Here is a 25,792-nt window from a genome sequence, read left to right as displayed (position 1 = left end):
CCCGGTTAGGCGGGGCTCCGTGTAACCGCTCTGTTCTCCACTAGATGGCACTGCCAGCCTACTGGGGTGGATTGTTGCCGCTCTCCTTGGTGCGTATGCACATGCCCAAGAGCGGTGAAAATGGCGCCACCCAGCTACCCAGTCTGTTCTCCTGGATCAGCAATCACAGACCCGTCCTCTGTCTTCAGCTTCTGTCCACTGCCCACTTTTGCATTCTCCGTGACCAGGCCCCAGGGAGTATCTCTCTCCTGAGTTGTGTCTCAGATGCGCTTGCTTTCCCTGGCCCCTTACTTCTGAAGGACTGCGGCTTTGACCCGTCCCGTCCCATCCCTCTGCAGAAGGGTCTCACCAAGCAATGGCGAATGAGCAATGGCTGAAGGTAGGCTGCACCTAGGAACGCTTGCTGGGCCCTGCTGCTGCCAGTGCTCCGACACTATAGACCAATGCCAGCCCGCCCCACAAAAAGTTTGCGAGTCAGTGTAACAGCAGCGTTTCAGGGATTATGGAAAACCACAACACACATCTGGCACCAGACTTCACGACGCTTAACGACCTTGTTCCAGCACCAGCAAATGTGGCCATTTTCTGGGGTGTGCATGGACCAGGTGGCTTCAACAGTCCCTACCAAATGTCCTTCCAGCAGTGGAACCACCTTTTTCTGAGTGGCCTGAGAACCTCCTACACCGACGCTGTTCCTGAGAATTAGCCCTTCCCACCACAGCACTTCCAGGCATAGAACTGTGGATTTGCAGACTTTGCGCACCCTGTTTACAGTCTGAATGGAATTTAAACCCTCTCATTTCTCCTTTCTCCCATTTTAGTTTAGTCCGTGCAGCCATATCCAATTTTCCACATTCTCTCCACCTGCTTTGGGGATGGGTGGGTTCCCTGTATTCTCTGCGCCGCCCCCCCCCTTCCACCTGCCCAGTCTCCTTCGCCTCTCAGCTCACAAAAGCACCTCCTTTCTTGCACCTTCTCGCTCTCCAAGTTCCCTTCTCCATGCCACGTACCTGCTGAATTCTGTGGCTCAGGTTATGCAGATTGTTGTGTTAATCCTCCAGTCAGTTCCTGGGTGTGTAGGATGGTTTAGTGTTGGTCTGGCTGTATTTCATGCACGCAAGACACTTAAGAAGCTTCCATGCTGTCTGCCATCTTGGCTCCTCCCCAAAGGGGTGAGATCTGTAGTACCCGTTCTCCAACATCAGATATCCCACAGGACAGACCTGGTGGGTGACAAACCTGAAAAGGACATGTAGCAAAAAGGGAGGCCACCCTGGAGGGGGAGGCAGACAACTGGCTCCAGACCTGGGAGGGGAGGCAGGGGCTCAATTGCTGGAGCCACGCCCACTGCCCTCCTGCTGATTGTTCCTGAACAGCAGCCAACTGTCTGACCTAGGCAGAGCTCCTTCACCTCAAGGACACATGGTCACAAAGTTCACTGCCTCTGCCTCTGCCTCTGCCCCACTCCACGTCAGCCACGGCCACTGCAGTGTCCGAAGGGCCACAGGGCCGTGGGCATGCCTCCCAAATGCTAGTGGGCTCCGGAAGGAGGCAGCAGGCATGTAAAAGCCTTGGGCCTCGACACTCCACCTGTGGGCCTAGTCTGGAGCCTCGTGCCTCAAGTTCCCTTTCCTTGTGCTCTGTGTCCCTAGCCTGAGATTGGGCTAGGGCCCCAAAGCGGATGAGTCATGGTCCAAAACACACTGACATTCCTGACAATACCATGCCTCCCTTTTGCTGGAAGAGGGCGTTCAAGGGTCCAGGAATCACAGCAACACCCCTTCTCTCAGTCCCAGATACTTACACTCATTCATAAATGCGCGCGTGCACACACACACACACACACACACACACACACACACACACAGATGCACAAACACACTTCCTGTCTGTGACTATCTCCAGTTGTGACTTACTCTCCTTCCTCTGCCTCCTTCGGTATCCCTCTGGTCTCTGTCTGTCTCTTGGTCTCTGTGATCATTTTCTCTAGGGAACGCTTTCTCCCTCCCCCACCTCCGTCTCTCTTTCTCTGTCTCTGTCCTGTCCCTGGACAGTATCAGTGCATCTGGGTTTCCGTGTGCTGTGCATGCCCATATGGACATAGGAGGCTGCTGATGGCACAGGGCTGCAAGGGAACACACAAAGGGACGCGTAAGTAACAGGGGTCAGAGCACATCCAGACCTCCTAAGCCGTGACTGCCTCCAGGCAGCCCACACAAGCTGGGTATACAATGTGAACCGTGAAAGGTCAGTCCCTTGGCCCTTGCCCTGTAGGTTGCAGCCAGCTGGGAGGTACTGAAACCCAAGGGACTCCCCAGTGTTTAGAGGGTGTGAAGAAAGGGCAGGGGCCGAGAGGCTGGGAACCTAGTCGTGGCTGGTGTTTCTCCACCTGCCACGTTCCACTTTTGTTGGTACTGGAAGGTTGGTATCAGTTGTGGCTCTCTTTCCTTGCATCTCAATGCAAGCTTCCTTGACCCAATGCAGATACTGAATCTGCCCTCGTGTTCAGCCAGCTTTGGGCCCCAGGACAACTGCATGTGTTGTGTGAGCGGGGAAAGCAAGTGTGAGTCGTGGGAAGGAGCTAGCCCCGCGAGCGGGATGAGTGTCTGTGAGTGTATTGTGGCTAGCGCCTTTGAGTACTTTTGCGTGAGACCTTGCGTTTGTGCTGACAGCGTGTGTGTGTCTGTGTCCACGTGCCGCGTGGCCGTGCATCTTTGTATCTGAGTGCGTGTGTGTAGGCCGTTGGGGAACAAAGGAAAGAGACTGGGGGCTTTCCTGATTTGGTGCGCACGGGGGTGGTTCAGGTGCCAAAGTTCAGAGAGTGCCATCCCTTTGCTCCTGGGATCGCGCATGATAGGCAGCCTCCCCTCAGGTGGCGTCCTCTCCACGTCACACACCTCTTGTCACCGACCTTCCCTAGCGGGTGCACTGCTAGCCTGCTGTCATGACATACATGTCTTCTTGGAGTAGGGATGGACGTAGGGAGTATGCAAAGGAGGCAGACCAGATGCAAACCAGGGTGCAGACAGCGGGCGCACAGCTGAAATGCGTTTCACGGACAGCTACGCTGATCCGCTCAGTGGATTTGCCCGACTAGGGGCACGATGACCAAAGGTGGAGGTGTAAACGTGAAAAGCGTGGAGGTCCCCCTTTTCCCGTGTGTGTAGATAGCCTCGTGCCCAGGCCATACGGGACGCCGAGGTGGGGGGGAATGTGAAAGTCCCCTTTTCATTGACAGAGGCCAAACAGAGGCACACAGAGGGCTGAGTTGGAGGCCCCTGGAGGCGCTGCACTACCGAAGCCCCGGGCTCACCGTGTGCGGTAACACGCTGGCAGCAGATTCCCACCGCCCTGAAAGGTGGGGCCACCGACGCCACGCCCACTGCCGTCCTCATGATTGGTCCTGGAGCCTGGCTGGGGCGTCTGGGCGTGGTTTGCAACGCCCGCAGCTTCAAAGCCGCATGCGCACTTCTCTCACCACAAAGGCCTCTGCAGCAGCGTCACCACAGCGACAGCCACCGCCGTGGCTTCCTGGGTACAGCGCCTGTGCGCATGCGCCCCCTGGGCCCTTGCTCCACGGCAGAAGGCGGGAGGGCGTTGCCAGCCCTTGTCGTCAGGGCTCCACTGACTGGGTCTGCTGAGGGAGGCCCGAGCTTTCCCCTCCTGCCGCTTCGTTTGAATCTGCCCCAACTGCGGTCCTGGGCCAGCTCCCCATGGCGAAGGATGTAGTGTCTGGAAAATGTGGCAGTGCCCCGTAAACTGCGGTCGCGTTCGTCATGGAAGGCGGTAGTCAAGAGACCGGGGCTCGAGGGCATACAGTATTCCTGGACGCGACTGAGGCGCCACACGACGATGGTGTCGGGGCCGGAATGCCCCGAAGTGCACAAGAATATCCGGTCCGACGTGAGAGAGAGGTGTCCGGCCGAAGGGAGGATTTGAGGCTGCCGGTGGACAACATAATATCGGTGGCGGAGCTGTTGGGCCTGCTGGAGGAGGGAGTTGAGGCGGCGGCCACAGAAATACATGCTCTTGCAGATGAGAAGGATGACCAAAGGAAGCATGAGGAAGAGGAGGGACAGGAGGGGGAGGAGGATAATTATGTAGAGGAGGAAGACGAAGTGGAGAATAAGGACCAAGAAGAGGGGGAGGAGGACGAGGAGGAATGGGGGGAGGAGGACGATGAGGATTTTCATGAGGAGGAGGAGGACGAGGAGGAGTGGGAGGAGGATGAGGATGAGTATGTGGAAGATGATTTTCATGAGGAGGGGGAGGAAGGGGAGGAGTGGGAGGAGGATGAGGATGAGGATGAGGATGAGTATGTGGAAGATGGTCTTCATGAGGAGGGGGAGGACGAGGAGGAGCAGGATCATAAGAGCAGTAGGAGGAGGAACAGGAACAGAAGGATTAGGAGTAAGAGGAGAATGAGGGGGAAGAAGGTCAAAAGCCGAAGATCAGGTGGAGGAGGAGCAGGGGCAGCAGCAGCAGCAGCAGGAGGAGCAGGAGGCCTTACAAAAGGAGCAGAAAGAGAAGGGGGAGGATCAGGAGAAGAGAGATTAGGAGGAGCATGGGGAAGAGTTAAGGGAAGTTGTGGAGCAGGGAGGGGGGGAGCAGGAGCAACAGGATTTACAAGAAGAGCTGGAGGAGGAAGAGGCAAAGCTGGGAAAGGAGGAGAAGGAAGAGATGGAGCTGGGGCACGAAGAGCAGGAGCTGAGGAGCTGGAGAAGGAGGAACCAAAGTGGAAGGAGCAAGATGGCTGGTGCCTGGGGAACGCACAGGAGCTGCCGGTGAAGCAGGAGGAAGAGATGCAGAGAAGTGCAAGCCTACATCCTTTGCTGTCCTTGCTCGAGGCTCTTCAGACTGAGGTGCAGCCCTTGAATACATATGCCAGCCGGGAGCACGCTCGACTCAAACTCAGGATGTGGCAGAGGCGGCAGCGTCATCTGGAACAGAGAAGTGCCCTTATCCAGGGCATCCGTGGTTTCTGGGCCAAGGCTGTATCCTTCCTGCTGCTGGTGGAGGGTCCAGAGGGGGCTGGGCTTGCACAAGAGGAAGGAAAGGGAGGCGACATTTAGAGGAACCCAGGACAGCGACTGGAGCTAAGCCACGCTCCAGTGGCCGGGAAGGTGCAAACATGATACCATCCCAGTGGTCCTGGCTCTGCAGTGAGTGTGGGAGGAGGGCAGTGCTGGGGTGGTGGAGGCACGTGTGCTTTACGTCGCACCTGGCACGGAAACAGCGCTGGGAGAGTGCGGAGTGGCGGTGGAGGTCCAGGCCAGGACGGGGAAATGACCGAGGGCTTCTTCCCACGCAAAGCCGCGCGGGGGCACGTTTCTGGGTCCCGCTAAGCATCTTGCTGCGGGGAAGGCGGTGCGAATGCCCACTGGTCGGCGCGAGACCGGATGTGTGCTGTGTGGCTGTGTGGAAGTAAGCGTCCTCAGTGTCCTCATGAGCACACAAGGCTAGGCGTGGATGCGGGCGTCTGGGCGTGCACAGCCTCCTGTGCGTGTCTAGCAGAGCCCTGCGGAATCCTGAGACCCCGTGGGCCTGGATGCAGCCTGTGGGGAGGGCGTGAGGCCCGGGGGGAGGACGCCAGTCCCTGGGGGAGGACGCCAGGATGCGGTCCACACCGGTTCTCTGGGTCCAGGTCTCTCATGCCCAGCACCTGAAGGCTCTTTGACCTGCAGCAGTTTGTGAACCACCCTCAGATGTCAGCCCTGATTAGTAAGCAGGATGAAAGCATGCTTCGCCACATGACCAATTTGAAGGTCGGCCTGGGAGTGCGAGGCGGTGTGGGTGGGTGGCTGTGTGGGCGGGGGAGGTGGTGGGGAGAAGTGGTGTGTTCCTTCCTCAGGGGAGGGCGGGTCTCCTGGAACAAGATTTCACATTTCTGCCCCACATTCCTACCACGGCAGGTGGAGGAACACAAGTTTCCCAGGGAAAGCCGGAAGATCCTGCTGTTTTTTGGCAAGAACTCCTACTTCCAGAATGAAGTCGTTACGAAGGAGTATGTCCTTGACCTTGCTGGTAAGTGTCCACTGAATGCATGGGCGGCAGTGGGTGGAGGGTTGACTGTGATCAGTTCTCTGGCGCCTTCTCACATACTCGTCTTCCTGCAGGGTATACGGCGTCTCATTCCAGTCCCATCCAGTGGTACCCAAGGTACAGACAGGAGGCCTACAGACGCAGGCATGACAACAGCAGCCTCAACTTCTTCAACTGGTTCTCTGACCACAGCTTTGCCGGCTCTAGCAGGATTGCTGAGGTGGGGCCCTGTAACAAGGAAGGGAGGTGATTTTCATGGGTTCCCCCACTGCGTGGGACAGCTACCTGAGGCCTGGCCTGTCTCCCCTACCAGATAATCATAGAGGATCTTTGGCCCAATCCCCTGCCATATTTCAAGATGGAGGAGGCCCCAGGAGAGCACTGAGAGGGAAAGAGGTGAGCAGCCAAGGGTGTGGGCACTGAAATGTGTGCCGTGGGGCCCATGGCGCAATTCTCTTCTGCGTGGAGGCACCGAGACTCACAGTGGCACAGGAGGTGACACCAGGTCAAAAGGGCATCGGCCTGAGACAGGGAGTCTTAAGAAGTAACGTGTCAAAGAGGCTTTGCCCCTTTGGGGAGGCTGAAGGTGGGCAGTGGGCCAGACAACAAGAATGAGCAAAGCGGGACATCCAAGCTGGCTCATCAGATAGCACGGTGACAACGGTCATTCCAGGACCATGAACCCCACCCTCAGGCCTCCTACCACCATCCCACATGTTGTCGGGCTTCTGGAGCCACTTGTCAGCTTTGGCACAGCTTATCACACCCTCCCATTCTACCTTCCGTTTGGAAACATTCAAGCAACCTTAAACAGGGCCAAGATAAGACTCTCACCTGTCCTGTGTGTGTGTGTGTGTGTGTGTGTTTGTGGGTGGGTATGGATGTGGGTGTGGGTGTGTCTGTGTGTCTCTGTCTGTGTGTACCCTTATATCCCAGATATATGCACGATCTTGAGAAGACTATGAAGGAGAATCGCACTTCATGGACCCCAGTGGAAACCCTTCCGACGCTCACCGATGGTCCACAAGATTCTCCTGCCCACGAGATAAGGACAAGGCTGGTGGTGACACGTGGCGCAGGGTTTTGAAGAAATACATTGGAAGAAATACATTTGAAGAATATACATCTGAAGAAATATAGAATGGGAGATAAACAGCATGAAGTGTTTGTGTGTGTTTTCTGCTCAGGTACGCTCTGGGGCGTGTCCATGTATACATGCGGCTGTCCAGAGGTGTAAGTGTTCTGTGCCTGCACATTGGAGTTCCAAGGAAGGGCGGGACGTAGGACATTGTCCGTAGGGATGGGTCACACATTGGGATTGCATGTGAGGTCAGTAAGACTGAACCAATGGGGAGTTGAGTGAGGGAGGACAGGGCACAAACCTGAGAGAAAGGCCAGCGCCCAGGTTCATATATTTCCTGTGAAAATGAGGAAATTCAAGGAAATGGAGAGGCCAGCACAGGCCAGGGATGTCCAATACTCAGGGTTTGGGGATGTCCGTGATGGTGCCCCCAGAATCCCGCATGGTGACATCCTCAGTCATGTTGACTGAACCGCCACACAGAGAGGAATTCCCAGGGTTGATTACCCTCTGGTTTTCAGATGTCTACGAATGCAGACTGTCTTGTGGACAAGGTCAGGATCTCAGGAGCAGCCACACATATTTGAGGGATTGTGAGCAGGCTGTAGGATTGGTGTCCAGGGGAGGGAACCGAGGGACCAGAGGGAGAGTGGGTGGGTAAGACCGACGAAGTTCTGCTTCAGGCAGAGTTGACAGGGAGAACGTACACACTGCAGAGGAAACAGCCCACTACAGTCTCACGCAACTCCAAAATCACAGCCAACTTTTCTGGTTCCACTTCCTGAAGCTGAGCCTCCCACACACTGCTTCACTTACTCTCACATATTCACACACACACACACACACACACACACACACACACACACACACACACACACAAGACTCCTGAAGGTGTCCTAGTACGGATGCCCTTGTGTGAACTTCGCTGTTTCTGAAATGACCTCAGGTTACAAATGGGTGGCCCAGATTGCAAGGCAACAGAGGGGAGGGTCGCGGGGAGGTGGGGCTCTTAAAGGCCACGGACACGCCATCCTCTCCCGTGTGCCCGCTGCCCTCTCATCATCAGCCGTGATGAGTCGGGTGCTCCTCTTCCTCTGGGTCCACAGGCTTATGCCGTGTGTCCGACACGCCATGTGAGACTTGTGAGAAGACTCCCAAGGGCAAACACCAGCAGGCCCTCAGGGAGGTCGCCTCGTCCCAGGCAGCCTGCGTTCCTTGGCCCGAGTGCCTGGACAAAGGCTGCCTCGGCCACATAGGGAACGATGGACTTGTGCAGCCTTAGCATGCTGTGCAGAGGTCCCGGGCAGGCCTGGAGCTTAGAAAGGACTGGGACGAGCCTCACCTGGGAAGAGGTGAGTGCTGGGGTACTCCTTCCACAGCAGATGGCTGCTTGCCAGAGATGTCTGTGCTAGGGATGGGGCAAAAGCTCCACCGTGCTAGCAGTGCAGTAGACAGAGTTCAGCCCTGTCCATCGCAGGCCCTCCTCTATCCCCAAGTTACACGGCCCCCAGCACAGCGTGCCTGAGACTGACATCCCCACACTAATCTTCCTGTCTCCCAAGCTGCCCAAGCCCCCCAGGATCCCCACGGCACAGCTCTGCAGTACAAGAGCCTTCTCTGCAGTGGCTCTATTCCAGAGAAGGCGTTGGCAGTCCCAATGCATGGAGGCCTCTTGCCCCTACCAGTATGCAGACAACATGGTCAGCGGGGTGTCAGCACGCTGTGGAGTTGGGGATCTGTACGCCCAAGCCTTACCTCTTCCAGGGCGGAGGCTGTCGCACTCTCTAGAAGGGAAGGCAGGTCTTTCTCTCGCTGCTGTCTGCACACTGGCTGGAGAAGCACGTCTTCTCAGCTGCTTGATGTGCAAACGTCGGGGTACCCTGGAAAAGCTCCCTGTGCTGGCCCGTGTCTTTGGGTGTTAACATCCAAAGAAAGTATGGCCCATGACTCTGCAGTGGGAATACGGCCTCAGTGGTCATGAGGCTGGGCCCTTTGGGGCATCTTTCTGCACAAGCAGGCCGTTACTTGACAGGTCTTGCCGAGCAGGAACACTTCACGGGACGGGGGAACACAGGGTCCCCCACATGTTCATATCTCCCGCCAATACCTGCTGAGGGGCCAGGCTGACTTTTCCGCCCGGCCTGTCCCAAAGAGAAGGTACAGACAAGGTGTGGGTGTGGAAAGCCCTCAGGGCCCCCAGAGCCAAACCCTCAAATGTGGACACTTGTGTCCAGGGACCGTGGTCAGAGGCCTGGGTGCTCTGTGTCCGAGGGATTACAGCCCTCAGGCTGCACACCCTGCAGCCCCGGGTGTCCTCCCGTAGCCGCAGCACTCCCTGGGGAGCCCCAGGGTCCAGGAGCTGCTAACCCCCCTGCACAACTGTATGTGCTGCCTAGCGGCCTCTTCCACCACAACACCAGCGTGCGTGGGCCCCAGAGTGCTGTCCCTCGACAGGGGACACCCTCGGCAATTCCGGAGCCTTCTGACTTCCATGTCTCTGAACCACACGTGTCTCTCATTGGCCTGTCGGGATCGTCCTGTTGTTCTCTGTGTACAGGAAATGTCTCGCATTGCCTGTACGCCTCTGTCCCCCCTGAGTGAGCCCTGGCGTGTCTGTGTCCTTTCCTGGCTTTGCCTGTGCCAACGCCTCTCTGGTGATGCCTCCTTGCCCGGCCCAAGTGGGCACAGCTGTACCCGTGTAACCGCCTTCGTCTCTGCGCACCTGCGTGTTGTGTCAGCTGCGGCTCTGCTGGCCTGTCTTGTCTTTGGTGTATGCTTCTGCGCTTGAGTGTGTTTCCCTCTGAATTCAACCCCTTTCTACCACTGACAGATCCAATTGCTGTCCTGCCGTCAGGTGGAGGGGCTTCTGCGTGCTCTCTTACATGTTCCCGGAGCCAGAAATCCATCCCTGCCCGTAGGACCTTCGTCAGAGGATTGGCCATGCACTCACTGCCAGCCAGTTAATGTCCCCAAGTGCAGCTGCCTTGCTGTGAGCATTAAGTCGCACCTCTATTTTCCGTCCTTCTGTTTTCAAACCCTTTGGACCCTAGGGGCTCAAACGTCACTGGCTTGCACGTTGCAGATGCAGGCGTAAAGTGTGAAAAGCGGTCTAGCCACGTTTTCCCACTTACGCTTTTGCCATGTGGCATGTTCCTGGCCGGGAGAGACTTCCCCCTGCCAGCGTGTGTCTCGTTTCCGTGTGCCTCCTGTGTGTTCTGGTCCCTCATTTGTCCGTTACTTCCTACCTGGGAGTCTGATTCATGTTTGCGGGAACCATGCAGACACCTTTGACTGCAGGGGACTGAGCTCAGCTTAGTCCACCAGGACTAGTGCGTGACTGAGGTACACAGCGGGCAGTCACGGAGGTGCCCGTATCCTTCACGTGCGAGCGCTCCGTCCAGCCACCTTCACCGGGACATTTCTCAGCAAACCCTCTATGTTTGCGGTGAGAGCACTTAGCTCTGAGGAACCTGACGAGGCGGTGAAGCGTTGCTTACGGCTGCCCTGTGCAAGTTAGATCTCCAGAACTCATGCACATGGCATGACTGCCTCTTCACACCCTAGGCCCGACACCTCCTCATGGCACCCTCCCCTGCTTAACAGCACTCTACTCTCTGGTGGACTGCATGCCTTTAACTGCTTTTAATCTCCTCACGAGTCCATCAGGCAGGGGTCACCACCACTGTGTTTCTGTCAGGGGTTGGCCTCTTTCAGGGAGCCCAGTGCTTTCTGCACTGATGCTCAATGCACCCGCGGGAGGGAGAGCCACACTAGGCCCGACGGCGAACCCTTTGGCCCTACGTTTCCCACATATGTGCCCGGTGGCAGAGGTGCACAAGGAGCCCGCCTGCATGCGTCTCCCAGGTCCTCCACAGGGTACAACGTACCGCCTCAGGAGGCTCATCCGCATCACATGGGCATAGCTCTGCTTGCACGGGTTAGCCTTTCATATCATACGGGCAGCCCAGACTTAGAAATCCAGCTCCCTGCTTACAACTCTCCAGCCCTCGTGCTTGTGCAGACGCTCTGTGTCTGTACAGACATTTGAGTCACGGTCTCGTGACCTGTCAATACAGCTCGACGGTCTGTCCTTACCTTACAGCCTGGGATGCGGTTCTCACTCGTTGTCCTCCCCTCGGGTGCGAGTTTCCTCCAGCACTGTGGTGGAATGTAACCTTTATCACCATACGTTGGCTTGAGATTACTGGGCGGATCACCTGTCTGCGTCCGGGGATGCGAAGGAGACCTTGGCTCTTTTGCTCACGGTGCACCCTTTCTCTGTGATGAGTCGCTTTGGATGAGAAGCTTGCGAGAGGCGAGGGGCCTCAGAGTGGAGCACATTTCCTGGGCATCTGTGAGAACCTCGTGGCTTCCACTCGGAAAGCATTGACTTCCATGGATGTGCATCCTCTGCTTTTGCTTGAATTTGCCGAGCTTGGGGACGTGATTCCTTCCCGCACGTGCTGTCCCTAGGTCGCTGCGGTCTCTTTCCGGCAGTCCCGTTTCCTGCCTGCTGCTGGTAAGTACAGGGCTTCCAGCAGCCCTGTGGGGATCGGGTCCTTGCTTTCTTCCCTGCGGTGCCCTCTTCCTCACCCAGAATGACCTCACTGCAGCTTCCTTCTAGTTCAGGGATCGTTCCAGACTGCCCTTAAGGTCCAGGTGGGAACGGTGCCTTTAGTGCTGACGGCTGACCACTGTACAGCATTCGTCTCTGTGGAAATTGCACAGGTGAACTTCACCAGGTGAAACTGCACACTGCAGTTGCCCTGTCGTCAGAGTCAGCCCACCTGTCTCGGCCTCGGCTGCCCCTGCTCTCCTTCCTCCTTCCCTCCCCTTGCCTCCCCCTCCCTTGTCTTCTTCCTGTCCTTCCCTCCGACCTCCCTTCCAGCTCTCTTTGTTTTCGTCTCCCTCCTCTCCCTCACTAATGCCTCCCCCTGTCTCCGCCCGTCTTCCTTGTAATAGGTGCCCCTCTGCCTCTTCTTGTCTTGCTCCTCCTCCCTGTCTCTCCCGCCAATCTCCCTGTGACTCTCCCTCTCCAGGCCGGTCTTCCCCTCCACTCGTCCTTCCTCCCTCTGCTTGCATGTGTCTCTCTCTCTCTCCCTCTGTATCTCTGTCTCCCTGTGTGTCTCTTTCTCGCTGTCTCTCTCAGTGGACATTCTGTGTCTGGGTGCACGCTTCTTCAGAATTCTCGTTGGCGCCTGCCAAATGTGGAGGGAACTCGTCTGCTTTCGTGTGTACTAGTGACAGCAGGCACCGGGCTTTCTCAGAGACAGACACAGACAAGTTTGTAATTCTCGGTGAAGGGGGCCCCTAAGCGCCCTGCTTGGAGTCGTCCTCCTTTGAGTGGAAGGTTAGATTTCCGGACCGGAGGAAACTGCTAAATCCTACTACCCCATCTCCCTGGTGCTCTGTACGGAGATCAGTAGGGCACCAGTGGCAGATGGGGCTCTGGGGGTTGTTGTTGGCTCTGAATTGCAGTGCAGTGAGTTCTAGTGAGCTGCTTTCTTGCAAGGACACGGCGGTGGGGTGGGTCTAGGGTGGGTGTCACTGGTTCTGGGTGGGCACCCACCTTACCGCCGCCCTCAGCCTGATGGCCAAGGAGGAGAAACCGTGCGGACGGCCATGTGGCCCCGGTAGGCGCCACACCTAAGGATTTCTCCAGGCCTTGCCCCAGCTTCATGAAAAAGGGGCAAGGGGACGGAGCAGGCAGTGGCTCACGCTGTGGACGTTCCTGTGCTGAATGCTCTGCTGCCCGGAGTGGGGCCTCTGGGGAAGAGGTGTGCAAGGGAACACAGACACTGTGTGACACCGGGGACCTCGCGAGTCAGGCCTGGAAGGTGACAGCGCTGAAGAGAACATGCGGCAAAGCGGGGTCCACGCTGGCGGCTGGGCCCTTGCTCCAGAGCCCGGACCGGCCGCTGGCGCGCGCTAGCCGGCGGCCAACACCCCGTCTTGCTGTCTTGCAACCGATTGTTCCGCCAACCTGGCCAGCGGGCCTGCCCTGCCCTGGAACCACTTCGCCCCCAGGCCGCATGCGCACACTCTTCCCTGCCTCTGTCTCAGCCCCTCCTCCACAGCAGCCACAGCCAATGCGGAGTCGTCAAATCCCAGAGCCTGTGCGCCTGCGCCCCACTTGGGCGGGCTGCGGCGGGAGGCAGCAGGGAGCTGCAGGCCTTGCGGCCAAGGCTCCGTCCACCTGCTGCCATTTCCCTGTCCTTGTCCTGAGGCTGCCCTAGCTGCACTGGGGCCGGCCGGGGCCGAGCGTCATGGCCAGCGTGTCGCGGTCCGGAAAAAGCGGTGATTCCCGTCGACCCTGGGCCCTGATCGTCCTGGATGAGAAAGGTCGAGAGTCCCCGGCCCGCGGGAATGGAGGGGCGCTGGAGGGCGCGGGCTGGCCGCAGTCCCCAGGTTCAGGGGCGGCAAGCGCCCATCCTGTGCAGGAAGCCCAGGCCGGGTGTGAGATACAGGTGGCAAGCCCAGCGGAGGAATTGGTGGTGATACTGGATGACGGAATGGTGGCGGCTGAGGTGGTGATCGGGGTGGAGGAAGAGGACGGGGAGGCGACCGAGGAAGAGGTGGCTGGAGAGGAGAATTGTGAGGAAGCCAAGCCAGAAGCAGAGGACACGGCCGAGCAGGAGGAGGTGGAGGAGGAGAGACAGCAGCTGGAGGAGGTTCCGGAGCAAGAGGAGAAGCCCGAGGCAGATGCAGAGGCGGAGGAGGGGCCCCAGCTCTCACAGGAGCTGCAGCAGCAAGAGCCAGTGCTGCGTCCTGCCTCAGCCCAGGACCCGCTGGCAGCGCTGGAGCGTCTTCAGCTGGAGATCAGCGCTGGGAATGCCCAAGATTCCAGGGCCTTATGGCGGCTGAAGCGCAGGATTCTTCGGAGGCGCGTTTCTTACCTGGATCACAGAAGGGCCATCATCAAGCACATCCCTGGCTTCTGGGCCCAGGCGGTATCCTTCCTTGTGCTGGTGGGTGATGGCGGGGGCTGTTGTGCAGGAGGGCTGGGCCCTGAGAGCAGGGTGCCTCAGGGCGATGGCCCCCAGGGAGGAGAGCTGGGCAGTGGTCCCTGGCCCTGGGTTGGTGTGGTCTGGGATCCAATGTAAGGCCTTGGACAGGGGCGGTTGTTGGGGATGGGGGGACTTGGGGACTTGGACCTGCTTCCTCTAGGTCTCCGCCAGCGTTGGCCTGCAGGCTGCTCTCAAACATGAAGGTAGCACAAAGCAGCCTTCACTCAGAGCAGATAGGGCACGGAAACGTTTCGCTGCCAAATGGGAGAGTTACACAGGCCGCACACCCACCTTCACATTCACACGTTTTCTAGCAGTTCCGTCAAAAGGCTGTGCACGTTTTCTAGCAGTTCCGTCAAAAGAGAGCATTTCAGACACACACTCATGGCCTTTAGTGGAACCATGCCACCCCCCTGTTCCAGACAGTGGGACGACTCAGACCGACTCCGAGCGGGGTACAATGTGCCTCCACAGGCCCTCACACACACACACACACACACACACACACACACACACACACACACACACACACACACAGGATTCTCTCCTGGTATCTCCACCCCTGCTTCCCTCTCTGTCCTCAGGCTCCGGCTGGGTCCCACCCATGTCTTTCTCTCCTGACTGGCTGTGTCACTGTGTCTACTTTCATTTCCCTCTTCTCCCCTCCTTGTCCGTGCTTCTCGATCTCTTTCTCCCTCCCACACCCTATGTTTGCATCGTAAGTGTGCAGTCGGTTTCTTGTAAGCCGTGTTATTCCTTCTGGACTCAGAAGGCCGGTGACAACATTGGTCTTCACAGGAATATGCCAAGACACCCAGCCGTGAGGAGGGGTCAGAGCACATGCCGACATCACAAGCTATGATGGGCTGCTGGCAACCCACACAGGTCAGGTATATGAAGGAACTGTGAGGAGTCCAGGCAGTGGAGTCTCTCCCTGCTGTGTGCAGACAGCGTGGGAGGTACAGGAAGCCAACGGACAGCCCAGTGTCGATGGTGTCTGATGCATTTGCAGAGGCTGAGGAGTGTGGGAGCTAGTGTTTCCTGGTCTTTCTGCACATGCCCTGATCTAGTCCCTTGCTCTTAGCCTGGGAGGGTTGGGGGGGCGGGGTGGGCTGTGTCTGTTTCCACAGCATCTGAAGGCACAGCTCCTTGACCCAGCACAGATTCTGAATCACCCCCAGTTGTCGGCCATGAGCGGTGCCCAGGACAAAGACGTGCTCAGCTACCTGGTCGACTTGGAGGTCAGACCGGGGAGGCTGTGGCTGGGGGCCGTCCCGTCGGGTGTGGGATTTGGGCAGGAGAGGGTGAGGCAAAGGTGCTCACCCTCACAGCCAGGCAAGGAGGTCAGGACCCCGAGGGAGGACACTTGCCCCCTCCTGTCCCATTGCTCACGGCAGGTGGAGGAAGTGGGCCATCCCAAGTACCGCTGCAGAGTGATGTTCTTCTTTGTGGAGAACCCGTACTTCCGGAACCCAGTGATCATTAAGGAGTATCAGCTTAGCTTTGCTGATAGGGTGTGGGTCCCATGATGGTGCGGGGCAGGGGGCTGATGAGCATGCATCAGGGGCAGGAGGGAGGGGGAGGGGGAGGGGAAGGGGGAGGTGGGTGGGGAGGAGGCCATCAGGTTGTTCCTCAAAACCTCTCTTCCTGCAGGCTACAGGGCATCACGTGCCACTCCAGTCCAGTGGTTCTGCGATTAGGAACATGGAGCTCACAGTCGCAGGCATGACCCCACCAGCCTTCACTTGTTCAACTGGCTGTGTGAGCACAGCTGCCCAAGGACAAACAGGATTGCCGAGGTGGGGCCCCTGAGGCCTTCGTCAGCAGTGGGGATGTGGGTGGCCCCCAGCCAGAGAGGAGAGTGGGCTATGCCCAATGTGGCGCCGGCCTGTGTCCCCTACCAGATCATCATCGAGGACCTGTGGCCCAATCCCCTGCAGTACTACCTGAGGGAGGAAGGGACCAGAAGACAGTGACCTGACGTGCGCACGTGTCGGTGAGAACACCAGTATGCGGTGTGTTGACACGTGTGTTGTATGGGCAAGGGAGCGTGGGCTAGACATTGGCTTGGAAGTGGAAGGTCCGCCGAGACTGGGACCCAGGTAGCATGGGGAGCGGGTGGGAGGATGACAAGGGACCTGCAGGGACTCAGCTGCAAACACACAGTGGGTCGATGCCTGCAAACCAAACGCAGTTGTGCTGTGGGCTGGGGCTTTGCAGAGCAACTCGGGAGGAGCAATGCTTCTCCACCACAAATGCTCCCCGTGGATGTCCGCCCTCTCCCGGGCTTCCCCCTGCTCCTTCAGTCTGGATTTGCCTGCCAGTCTTTGGGACCGGAGCTGCCGTGTCCCCAGGCGCCACTGGGGTGAGAATCTTGCACTTCCTTCCATGTGCCCCACCACGCCATGTCCTCCCGCAACCTGACAGCCATTCTTAGAACTAGTCCAAGGCCATTGGGGGCTGGAAATGAATCCCTGGGTGAGAAAGCAAGAGGGATCACAAAAGGGCGAGGCACAAGAGTGAAACCATGTGGGATGTATTTGCAAATATCCCGTATCACTCTTGGTGTCTGTTGCGTGGGGTGCGTGTGTGTGCGTGTACGCGAATGTGTCTGCGTGTGCCCATATGCGTCAGGGGCTCTGCATCTGTGTGGGCGTGAAAGGCACAGAACTTCTCTGTTTGCCCATGCAGAAACAATGGAGGACGCGACCAGCGCTGGAAGACATGGGTGGATGCGTCTCCATCTTCTACGAGCCCCGGAGACAATTGGGGAAGTGATCACATGTGGCAGCCTTGAAGAGTTGCCACGATGTTTATGTGGACACATACAGGAAGCCAAAAACCCTTCTGTTTCTGTGTGTGTGTGTGTGTGTGTGTGTGTGTGTGTGTGTGTGTGTGTGTTTATGGGGGACCCGAGGAGGGACGACGAGGACGGGACCTGAGTGTGACTGTCCTAGCCACTGCCAGGGTGATTCTGTGTGTGCAGGAGAGGTGCAGTACTGGTGTGGGGCAGGTGTTGCCATGTGCACAGAGGCCTGCCTTCCTGGGCAGGCAGAGTCTGGAAGGAGGAGGAGGAAGAGACAGACCTGTTACGTGGAGACTTGTTGTATAGGCCAGAGCCGAAAGGCAGGGAAGGGGATTGCACAGCGGGACCAAATTGGTCCATTGGGTCCTGGCACAGTGTGGCCAGGACTTGGGGAGATTCAGCCAGGACCCTTGCTCCCAGAGGGGTGTCGTCTCCTTGGTGAGAGAGAATCCGGTGAGCAACGCCTCCAGTGAGGATCAGAGTTAAGGCCCCGTGTCCCTGAGAACTCAGGAGTAGGCAGGCTTCTCAGAGTCAATGCCAGTATACCTTGCTGCTGCCTCCCACACCCGGGGTCCCTTTGACCCCGAGCCCTGTCCTGAGACAGTGGCTGAGGATGGGAGATGTGTGAGGGGAAGAGGCAGGTGTGGGTTGTGGGCAGCAGCGAGGCTTATGAGTGGGATTTCATGGAGAGAGTACGCGCAAGGGCGGAGATCCAGCGTGAGTTTCTGTGAGTGTGTGTGGGCGTCTGTGGCAAACTGGGCCTGAGATCCGTGGTGGTGCTGGCACTGTGTGCGTGCATATGTTCGTGCGATTGCGTAGCCGTGTGTCACTGTGTGTGCGGGAGTGGGTGTGTAGGCCGCTGGCGAGACAAGGAGAGACACAGGGGTCTCTGTGGCTGAGGTGCTTATGTGGGACGGTCAGGTGCCAGAATACAAGAGAGCAGTCCCTTCCCTCCTGAGTCCTGATGGTAATCGCTGGGATGGGTGCAACTGTTGCTCTTCCAGGGGGCTCAAGTCAGGATGCAAAAGGGAAATTGGTGCAAGGTCAAGACGGGGACCGAGGGGAGGAAAGCCTGTGCCCAGTGGCCAGTGGACCCCTTGTGAGTGAGTGTGCTGGTGTGTGTGTTAGTGTGTGTCTATGTGAGAGTGGTGAGTGAGTGAGTGAGTGAGTGTGTGTGTGTGTGTGTGTGTGTTGAGTTGCCCTGGTGGGCCTACAGTAGCAAATACTGAGGGGCTACAAGGTTGTGCCCAGGCCTTGTGCACAGAGTGGCTAAGGAACCCAAGCTGTCAGGCTACGTTGTGTGCAGAGGGCGGAGGTAATGCGCTGGAGGGAGGCGTCCAGCAAGAATCTCTGCTCTAGGCAGACGTGCCATGTTTTGTCACCAGTCAGCTCTTCCTCAGGGCTCCTCTCTCTGCTTCCTGTGCACCAGGCCCAGGGAAAGGGAGGAGCTTGGACCCTAGACCTCAGGTGACTTGCGTCGCCCTGGAGTGCCGCAGCAGTGTGGTGTGTGGGGATCCGTGTGTGGATGGGCAGGTGAGCAGCCTGCCAGCTGCTCTCTTAGGGGACAGTTCGTTGCCAGCAACACCTCTCCCCGCAGCACAAGATCACCCCTGCCGCTGCAGCTGGGCTCGGGGCATGTCAAGGAGTGTCCCAGAACTCTGTTCCCCTTGCACGTGAGTGGTGCCAGCATGAGCCTCTCGGTCCCTGTGCGGGCAAGCCTGATTAGCCTCAGGCTTTGTCGACTCCTGGCCTCATGTAACATGGGGAACTGGGTTTCTTTCTCAGTGTCTCAGCAGTTGCATGTCGACGGAGGATGCTGTGGACATGGGAGTCGGGAATCCCGACCGTGCTCCCCCGCCTCGCCCCAAACCGCAGCGGGCAGCACGTGGCCCACTGTGTGTGCGCTTTGGGGAGTCTAAAGCCTCACAGCCCACCCCCCGTATTCTTCTCAGGTGGTGGAGGGTCAAGGGGGCCTAGGGAGGAACACTGGTCCCAGTCTGCTGCCGGCTGTGCCCACAGGTGTGTGTGCCCAGCTCCTTGACGCTGAAGCTGCAAGGCGTCCGCACTGCCCCCAAAGCCCCATCCCTAGCATTTGCGTGTGGGCCACATGGAAGTGAAGTCCCAGTGACCCTGCGGGATCACAGCGGGTGGTCTCATCTGTGCCTGGCTACCCGCCTACCTGCCTTCCCCACAGCCCTTTGCCCCCATACAGGGCTTTTGGTAAAGACGGGGCCACTGTCCAGCATGAGAGGAAAGGCTGGACCGTGTCTCAGTACTGCTGGTCATGTGTTGGCTGCTGCCAGCTTGACAGCATGGAGACCCCATGGCCCAATGGAGGAAGTCCGACCTGTCCTACAAGGAATTGGGGACGACTGTAGGGATGCATCAGGTCCCATGGAGTAACCTAGCTCTGACCTTATCTGCCTAGGGGGTGATCGAAGCGCCTTGGGGTCCCAGGCATGGCATGTGTGTCGGTGAGCTTCCTCCTGGATGGCGCTGTCGACACAGGGCTGGCTGGTCAGGGGTCGCATGTGAGGCCCGTTGGGGCCTGACCTCTAGATCCGATACTGCTATAGGTGTTGTTGAAAAGACAGAGCACGATACGATCGTCCCTTGGGTGTCGCTGCACCGGGGTCCCTGTCGCTGCTCCCAGGTTCCCACTACCAGGTTTCCCCGGGGGGCCTGGGAGGTTGCCAGGCTCCTTTTGCAGGGACACGATGGCTTGTGAGGGCCCATGCCCCAGGGTCCGGTGCTCATTGCGGATGGCTTGGGGGCAGTGCGAGAGCTTTTGCTCCCATTCTTAGAGGAGATTGTGGTGGTCTTAAGGGACAAAGATGTGCCTGGGGAAGAGTAGGATGACCAGAGGAAGCATTGGAGGAGGAGGAGGAGAAGCAGCAGGAGGAGGAAGAGGAGGGGGATAAGGAGGAGTTGGAGGAAGAGGATTGGGAGGCGTTAGAGCAGGAGGAGAAGGAGTGAATGATTGGGTGCAGGAGAGGGAACAAGTGGAGGAGGAGGATGTCCAGGATGAGGAGGAGCACGAGCCAAAGGAGGAGGAGCAGCTGGGGGAGTAATTTGAGGAGGACGAGAGTAGAGGGACGAGGATGAGGAGCAAAGGTAGAGCCAGGGTTGGAATAGAGTGAGCAGAAATGTAGGAGCAGAAGGAGGAAGAGACCGAGGAGGAAGAGGAGGAGCGGGAGGAGCCGGAGGAAGAGGATTGGGAGGGGTTAGAAGAAGAAGTGGAGGAGGAGGAGGGGGAGTGAATGACGGGGTACAGGAGAAGGACAAATGGAAGATGATGATGTCCAGCACGAAAGAGGAGGATCACGAGCCAAAGGAGCAGGGGCAGATGGAGGAGGGAGTTGAGGAGGATGAGAGCAGAGGGAAGAAGAGGAGGCCAAAAGTCAGAGGCTTGTTAGGTTAAGCGTCCAAATTCGACTCAGGTCACGATCTCATGGTTTGTGGATTTGAGCCCTGCATCTAGCTCTTTGCTGAAAGCTCTGAGTCTGGAGTCTGTTTCAGATTCTGTGTCTCCCTCTCTCTCTTCTCCTTCCCTGCTCGCACTCTCTCTCTCTCACAAAATAAATAAACATTAAGTTAAAAAAATTAAAAAAATAAAATAAAGGCAAATGAAAATTATTCGAAATATTTGCACCACCAACAGAAACACAGAAGACAAATTTCCATAATGTTTGTATTGCTTTTTTTTAAGCCACACTGTTAAACAAAACAAAAATCCAATAGAAGGAATAGAGGAAAGAAAAAGGAAGTTCACCAGAAAACAAGCATAAATGACTTTTAAAAACTGTAAAGACGTACCACCACATTTTTAGAAAGCAATTGCAAATAAAAATGAAATACTACTACTCTTCTATTGGACAAAAACATTGGTAATGCACACTATAGAAAACGGAAGAGGAAAGAGGCATTTCAGAATTGTAATTGGCGAACTGGGACCTCTTCTTTGGAAGACAGTTTAAGATGATAATGGTAAAAATAACAGTAATAACATTTATTGAGTGTTTGGCATGTTGGACAGACACTGATCTATTTCACATATTTTAATTTAATTATTCCTCATAACAACCAAATGAAGTGCTTTATATTACTACCCCTCTGAGAAATCAGAGGCACAAGAAGATTAAGACATGTGTTGTGAATGGAGTAGCTGAATTCAAACTCAGTCATTAAAATTCACTTTAAAATACCAAACTTGACAATATCCATAAAAACACAACATATTTATTATACCTGTTATCTGTATACCTTCCTGAGGGTTAGGTTTTTCCCTACGACACAGAACAAGGAAGAACTATGGTTTTAACAGGGTAAAAGTGGATTTCTCTCCCAAATCAATGAACTTTGGAGGTATACAGCTCAAGTCTGATTGGGCAGCTGCATTCTATGAAGTGCATAGAAATCTAGTTCCTACCAGCTCTTGCTGGAAGAATCTCAGTTCACTTTCCATCCAAACGGTTTGGCCCTAGAGTTCAGGATCCAAGGCAGCATGTGAATGACATCAAAGAGAAAATGAAGGACACAAGGCACACAGCTGTCTCAACTTTCTCAGAAGCTGCCACATGACACTTCCTCTTATATTGCTTTGGCTGCCAGGGAAGCTGGGGTATGTAGTTGTAATTCCGAGTGCCCGTAGGCACAGCTCAGCGCTGGTAATAACCTGCAACGGAAGGAGGTGGAGGAATGGATGTGGAAGAGGTTCTTTCTGTCCTACTGATACCACAATTCCAGTTCTAGGAAATTTCCCAAGATTTTTACATTACAAATCTTCCTTGATTTAGGATGGAGTCACCTCTAGATAAAACCAGTGTGAGTGGAAGTTATTCTAAGCCAAAAATGCATTTAACACGCGTAATGTGCTGAATATCATAGTTTAGTCTAGCCTCTATTATGTGTGTTCAGAATAGTTGCATGAGCTGAAATTATGAGACATCATCTAACACACAGCCTATGTTACATTAAAGTTTAACTGTCTCATGTATTTCAGTGAATACTGTGTTGAAAGCATAAACACAACGGTTGTGTGAGTACAGAATGGCTGTAAGCATATAGATTGTTCACCACCATGATCATGTGGTGGACTGGGAGCTGTGGCTAGCTGCTCTGCCAGGCATCACAGGAGAGGGTCGTATCGCCTCTCATTACCACTGGGAGAGGCCAAAAACTTAAATTTCAAGTACAATTTATCTTGGAAAACGTTTAATGTTTATTCAAGTTTTGGAGAGAAAGAGAGAAAGAGTGCGAGCAGGGGAGGGGCAGAGAGAGAGAGACACACACACAGAATCTCAAGTCAGCCCCAGGATGCAAGTTGTCAGCATAGCCTGAGGCAGGCTCGAACTCAGGAGCCGTGAGATCTTGACATGAGCTAAAGTCAGATGCTTACACCACTGAGCCAGCCAGGTGCTCTTCAAAGTACAATTTGTAAGCAGTGCTATCATTTTCACACCATTGTAAGGTCTAACAATATTAAGCCAGGGACTGCTAATCCTCCATTCATCCTTGCAGATATATTTTTGATCATCCTATGCCTGCCAGTAAGCTCACGTCCATGGACTGCATCGTTGAGGCTTTCTTGTCCTCTGGCTTCCATCCATAGTTGGCAGGTATACGAATAGGTAGCCAGAGAGCAAAAGAAAAGCAGTCATTATATGTACTCTGAACTCTGGAATTTTGGCAGTGGCTTATTCCTCAGTCTATGGCCACATCTCCTGTTAGGTGGCTTCTTGCCCTGCCGTGGGCTTATTGGCTTCTAGTAACACTTGTCCTTTCCTTGTCCCTTGGTGCCTGGGAGAGGTGAAGTCTTCTCTTGCCAGTCCCCAAGGACTCAACCACTTAGTTTGGAGCCCGTTTATCTCACCAGCACCTGTGTTCATAGTTCCTCCATTAAACTCTTTCCAGGTAAGGTTTTCGAGGCACCACCCACACTCTGCTGGACTCTGGCAGGCAAACATATGTACAAGGACTTTCACGGCAGCATTGTTTTCTATAGTCGTAGACTACAAACAAATTAAATACACATAAACAGGGGACAGATTACATACCTCCAGTGCAGCCAGGGTAGGAAATACCATGAAGTATGTTTGAAAAATAATGTCCCAGATTGGGACAGATTAAATGGACCAGACACTTTAATTTTTAAGAGGGCAAATCTCATGTCATACCTTTTAACAATTACAAAAATCATGTATCTATAAAATGGAGAGCTGTAGATATATCTTGGTACCAGCTACATATATATATTTTTTTCATGTGAGATATGCATATTATATACTTTGAGATTCTGGAAAAAAAACCCTACAAACTGTTAAAAGTGGTCTTCTTCTGGGGAAGAATAATGGAGGCCTAGCGAAGACATAGATTTACTTTCACTGAATAACTTGTTTTGCTACTATATGAATTTTTACCATGTGTATATTACCTTTAAAAAGCTCGTTAAAGGAAAAAATATGTTTCCCTTAAGATACATATAGGGAAGTTTATGAATATGACCATAACACTCCTCTGATATTTCAATATTGCAGTTTGGATCCCAACTTCCTCCCCTCCCTACTCTGCCCCCCCTTTTCCTCTCCCTCCATACAGGGTCACTAAACTCTCTTTTCTCACACAGGACAGCACTTCCGGGACTACTGTGGTCCTTGCTGTGTGTTCCCCATGTTGTCACGGCTCTCACTGCACTTGAGGTTCATCATGATCCAGAATCATCTTACATTATATAGTTCTTATAGCTAAGCTTTCAAGGCTTGGCTTTTTAGGAAATTAAACTACCTTTCATATTTCTTCAAAAAAATCTTACTCTCAGCTGACAACTCTTAGAATATGGTAAATTCTCCCACGATTGGCTAAAGGACTCTCCAGTTGAATTCAAATGCTCTAGTGTTACTCTGGGTTGAATTCATAGGAACAAAAGTCTTTATTGAGCCCTTTGTCTTCGGACCCATTCCTTCCTTTATTTGTCAATTGAGCATCAATTTATTGAGTGTCTATTTTCTTCCCAAACTGTAGGAGGTGCTAGAACTTAATGAATGGATAGTCCTGGTCCACAGAAATATTAAGTCCTATTGGAGACATGAAAGTGTAAGATGTGTTGGGGAACCTGGGTGACTCAGTTGGTTAAGGGGCCGACTTCAGCTTGGGCCATTATCTCACAGCTTGTGAGTTCAAGATCCATGTAGGACTCTGTGCTGACAGCTGAGAGCTGGAGGCTGCTTCGGATTCTACACCTCCTTGTCTCTCTGCCTCTCATCCACTGATGCTCTGTCTCTCTCTCCTCCAAAAATAAAACTAACTAAATAAATAAATAAACATTAGGAAAAAAATTAAGTGTAAGAGGTGTCAATTGAAGTGTTTATAGAGATTAGAGTCGGGGCATAGAAAGAGAGTGTTGGATCAGGATAAGTAACTAGAGCAACTTTCTAAGAGTATTAGTGACGGTGGGTAGTAATAAAAGTTGAGTCGGAGTGCCCTAGGAGGACTCGTGAAAGGCACGTCATGTAACACATTGGAAACAACGCAACTTGAAGCAGGAAAGCAGGACACTTGAAGTAATGTATGACCTTTGATAGAAGATTAAAATGGTGAGTTAAGCTGTCAGATGACATCATCAGTGTCATCATCACCCTGGAAAGAATCAAAAGGGAAGGGGAAAGGGATGAATTAAGAGTGTCTACTACATCACCAGACACATTAAAGATGCTCAACATCACTAATCAGAGAAACCTGAATCAAAACCACAATGACACATCAATTCACACCTGACAGAATGCCTAATATCAGCAAGACAAGAAATAACAAGTATTGGTGAGAAGGTAAGAGAAAAAGTAACACCAATGCACTCTTGGTGGGAATGTAAATAGGTGCAGCCACTCTAGGAAACAGAATGCAGGTTCGTCAAGAAATTAACTCAGAAATACTATACCATCCAATAATTCCACTACTGGGTATTTACCCAAAGAAAAGGTAAACCCCAATTTGAAAAGAGGCATACACCTCTGTGTTTATTAAAGCATTATTTATGATAGCCCAGCTATGGAAGCAGCCCAAGAGTCTGTCAACAGATGAATACATAAAGAAATGTAGTGTCCATATAATGGAATATAATTTAATTGTAAAAAAAAAAAAAGGAATAAAACCTTGCCGTTTGCAACAACATGTGTGAACCTAGAGGGTATTATGCTACGTGGGATTATTCCGATAAAAGGAAATACCATATAGTTTCACTTTTAGGTAGAAGCTAAAAAACAAAACAGAAAAAGAAACAGACAGATTCTTCAATACAGAGGACAAACTTGTGGTTACAAGAAGAGAAGTGGGTGGGGTGTGTGAGATAGGGAAAGGTGACTAAGAGTTACAAACTTCCTGTCATAGAATACATAACTTACAGAGATGAAAAGTACAGCGCAGGAAATATAGTTGATATTATAACAACACGATATGGTGAAAAATGGTGATTATACTTACCACGGAGAGCACTGAATAATGTATAGAATTACCAAAACGCTATTTTATACACCTGAAACTAAAATAACACTGTATGTAATCTATACTTCAATAATAGAAAATTAAAAATGAAAAAAAAAAAAGATCATCTATTACCGTTGTTATCTGGGAAATAAAAAAAAAGAGAATAGGTTAGATATTTGATAGTTATTTTAGCCTGCCTTAAAATATGTACCAATTAAGATGCTGCATCAAAACATACCCACGGTGATGGGGAAGACATCTAGGTATAAAACAATAGGGCATATTAAGGAATTTGCTGATAATTGATCATGAGGGAGTCTAAGGGCATGAACAATTGGCCCAGGACCAGTAAGGATGCAAAGGTGGGGGCAGGGTGTG

At 54.0% G+C, this 25,792-nt stretch overlaps 1 protein-coding gene across 1 annotated transcript; it reads left to right on the top strand.

Moving 5' to 3' along the window:
* The first annotated feature begins 3,776 nt into the window (after positions 1-3,776).
* LOC147570840 (uncharacterized) lies at positions 3,777-6,427 on the top strand. The gene is made up of 6 exons (XM_086696730.1): positions 3,777-4,241; positions 4,344-4,994; positions 5,688-5,765; positions 5,913-6,024; positions 6,117-6,262; positions 6,356-6,427. Exons 1-6 carry the CDS (start codon positions 3,777-3,779, stop codon positions 6,425-6,427), a joined length of 1,524 nt encoding a protein of 507 aa, XP_086552856.1.
* Positions 6,428-25,792: the final 19,365 nt, after the last annotated feature.

Source organism: Puma concolor, unplaced genomic scaffold (assembly GCF_028749965.1).
Source record: "Puma concolor isolate L17-30 unplaced genomic scaffold, mPumCon1.1.hap2 unalloc_scaffold_8, whole genome shotgun sequence".
NCBI lineage: Eukaryota > Metazoa > Chordata > Mammalia > Carnivora > Felidae > Puma > Puma concolor.
Note: the sequence above shows the minus strand (reverse complement) of the source record. Positions and strands in the feature narration are given on the sequence as shown.

What these genes read in the sequence shown, in the direction of transcription:
- LOC147570840 (XM_086696730.1), top strand. Translation starts at nt 3,777, where the DNA reads ATGGAAGGCGGTAGTCAAGAGACCGGGGCTCGAGGGCATACAGTATTC. An exon ending in GCCACATGACCAATTTGAAG is followed by an intron (nt 5,766 to 5,912) that starts GTCGGCCTGGGA and finishes CTACCACGGCAG; the next exon opens with GTGGAGGAACACAAGTTTCC. An exon ending in GCTCTAGCAGGATTGCTGAG is followed by an intron (nt 6,263 to 6,355) that starts GTGGGGCCCTGT and finishes CTCCCCTACCAG; the next exon opens with ATAATCATAGAGGATCTTTG.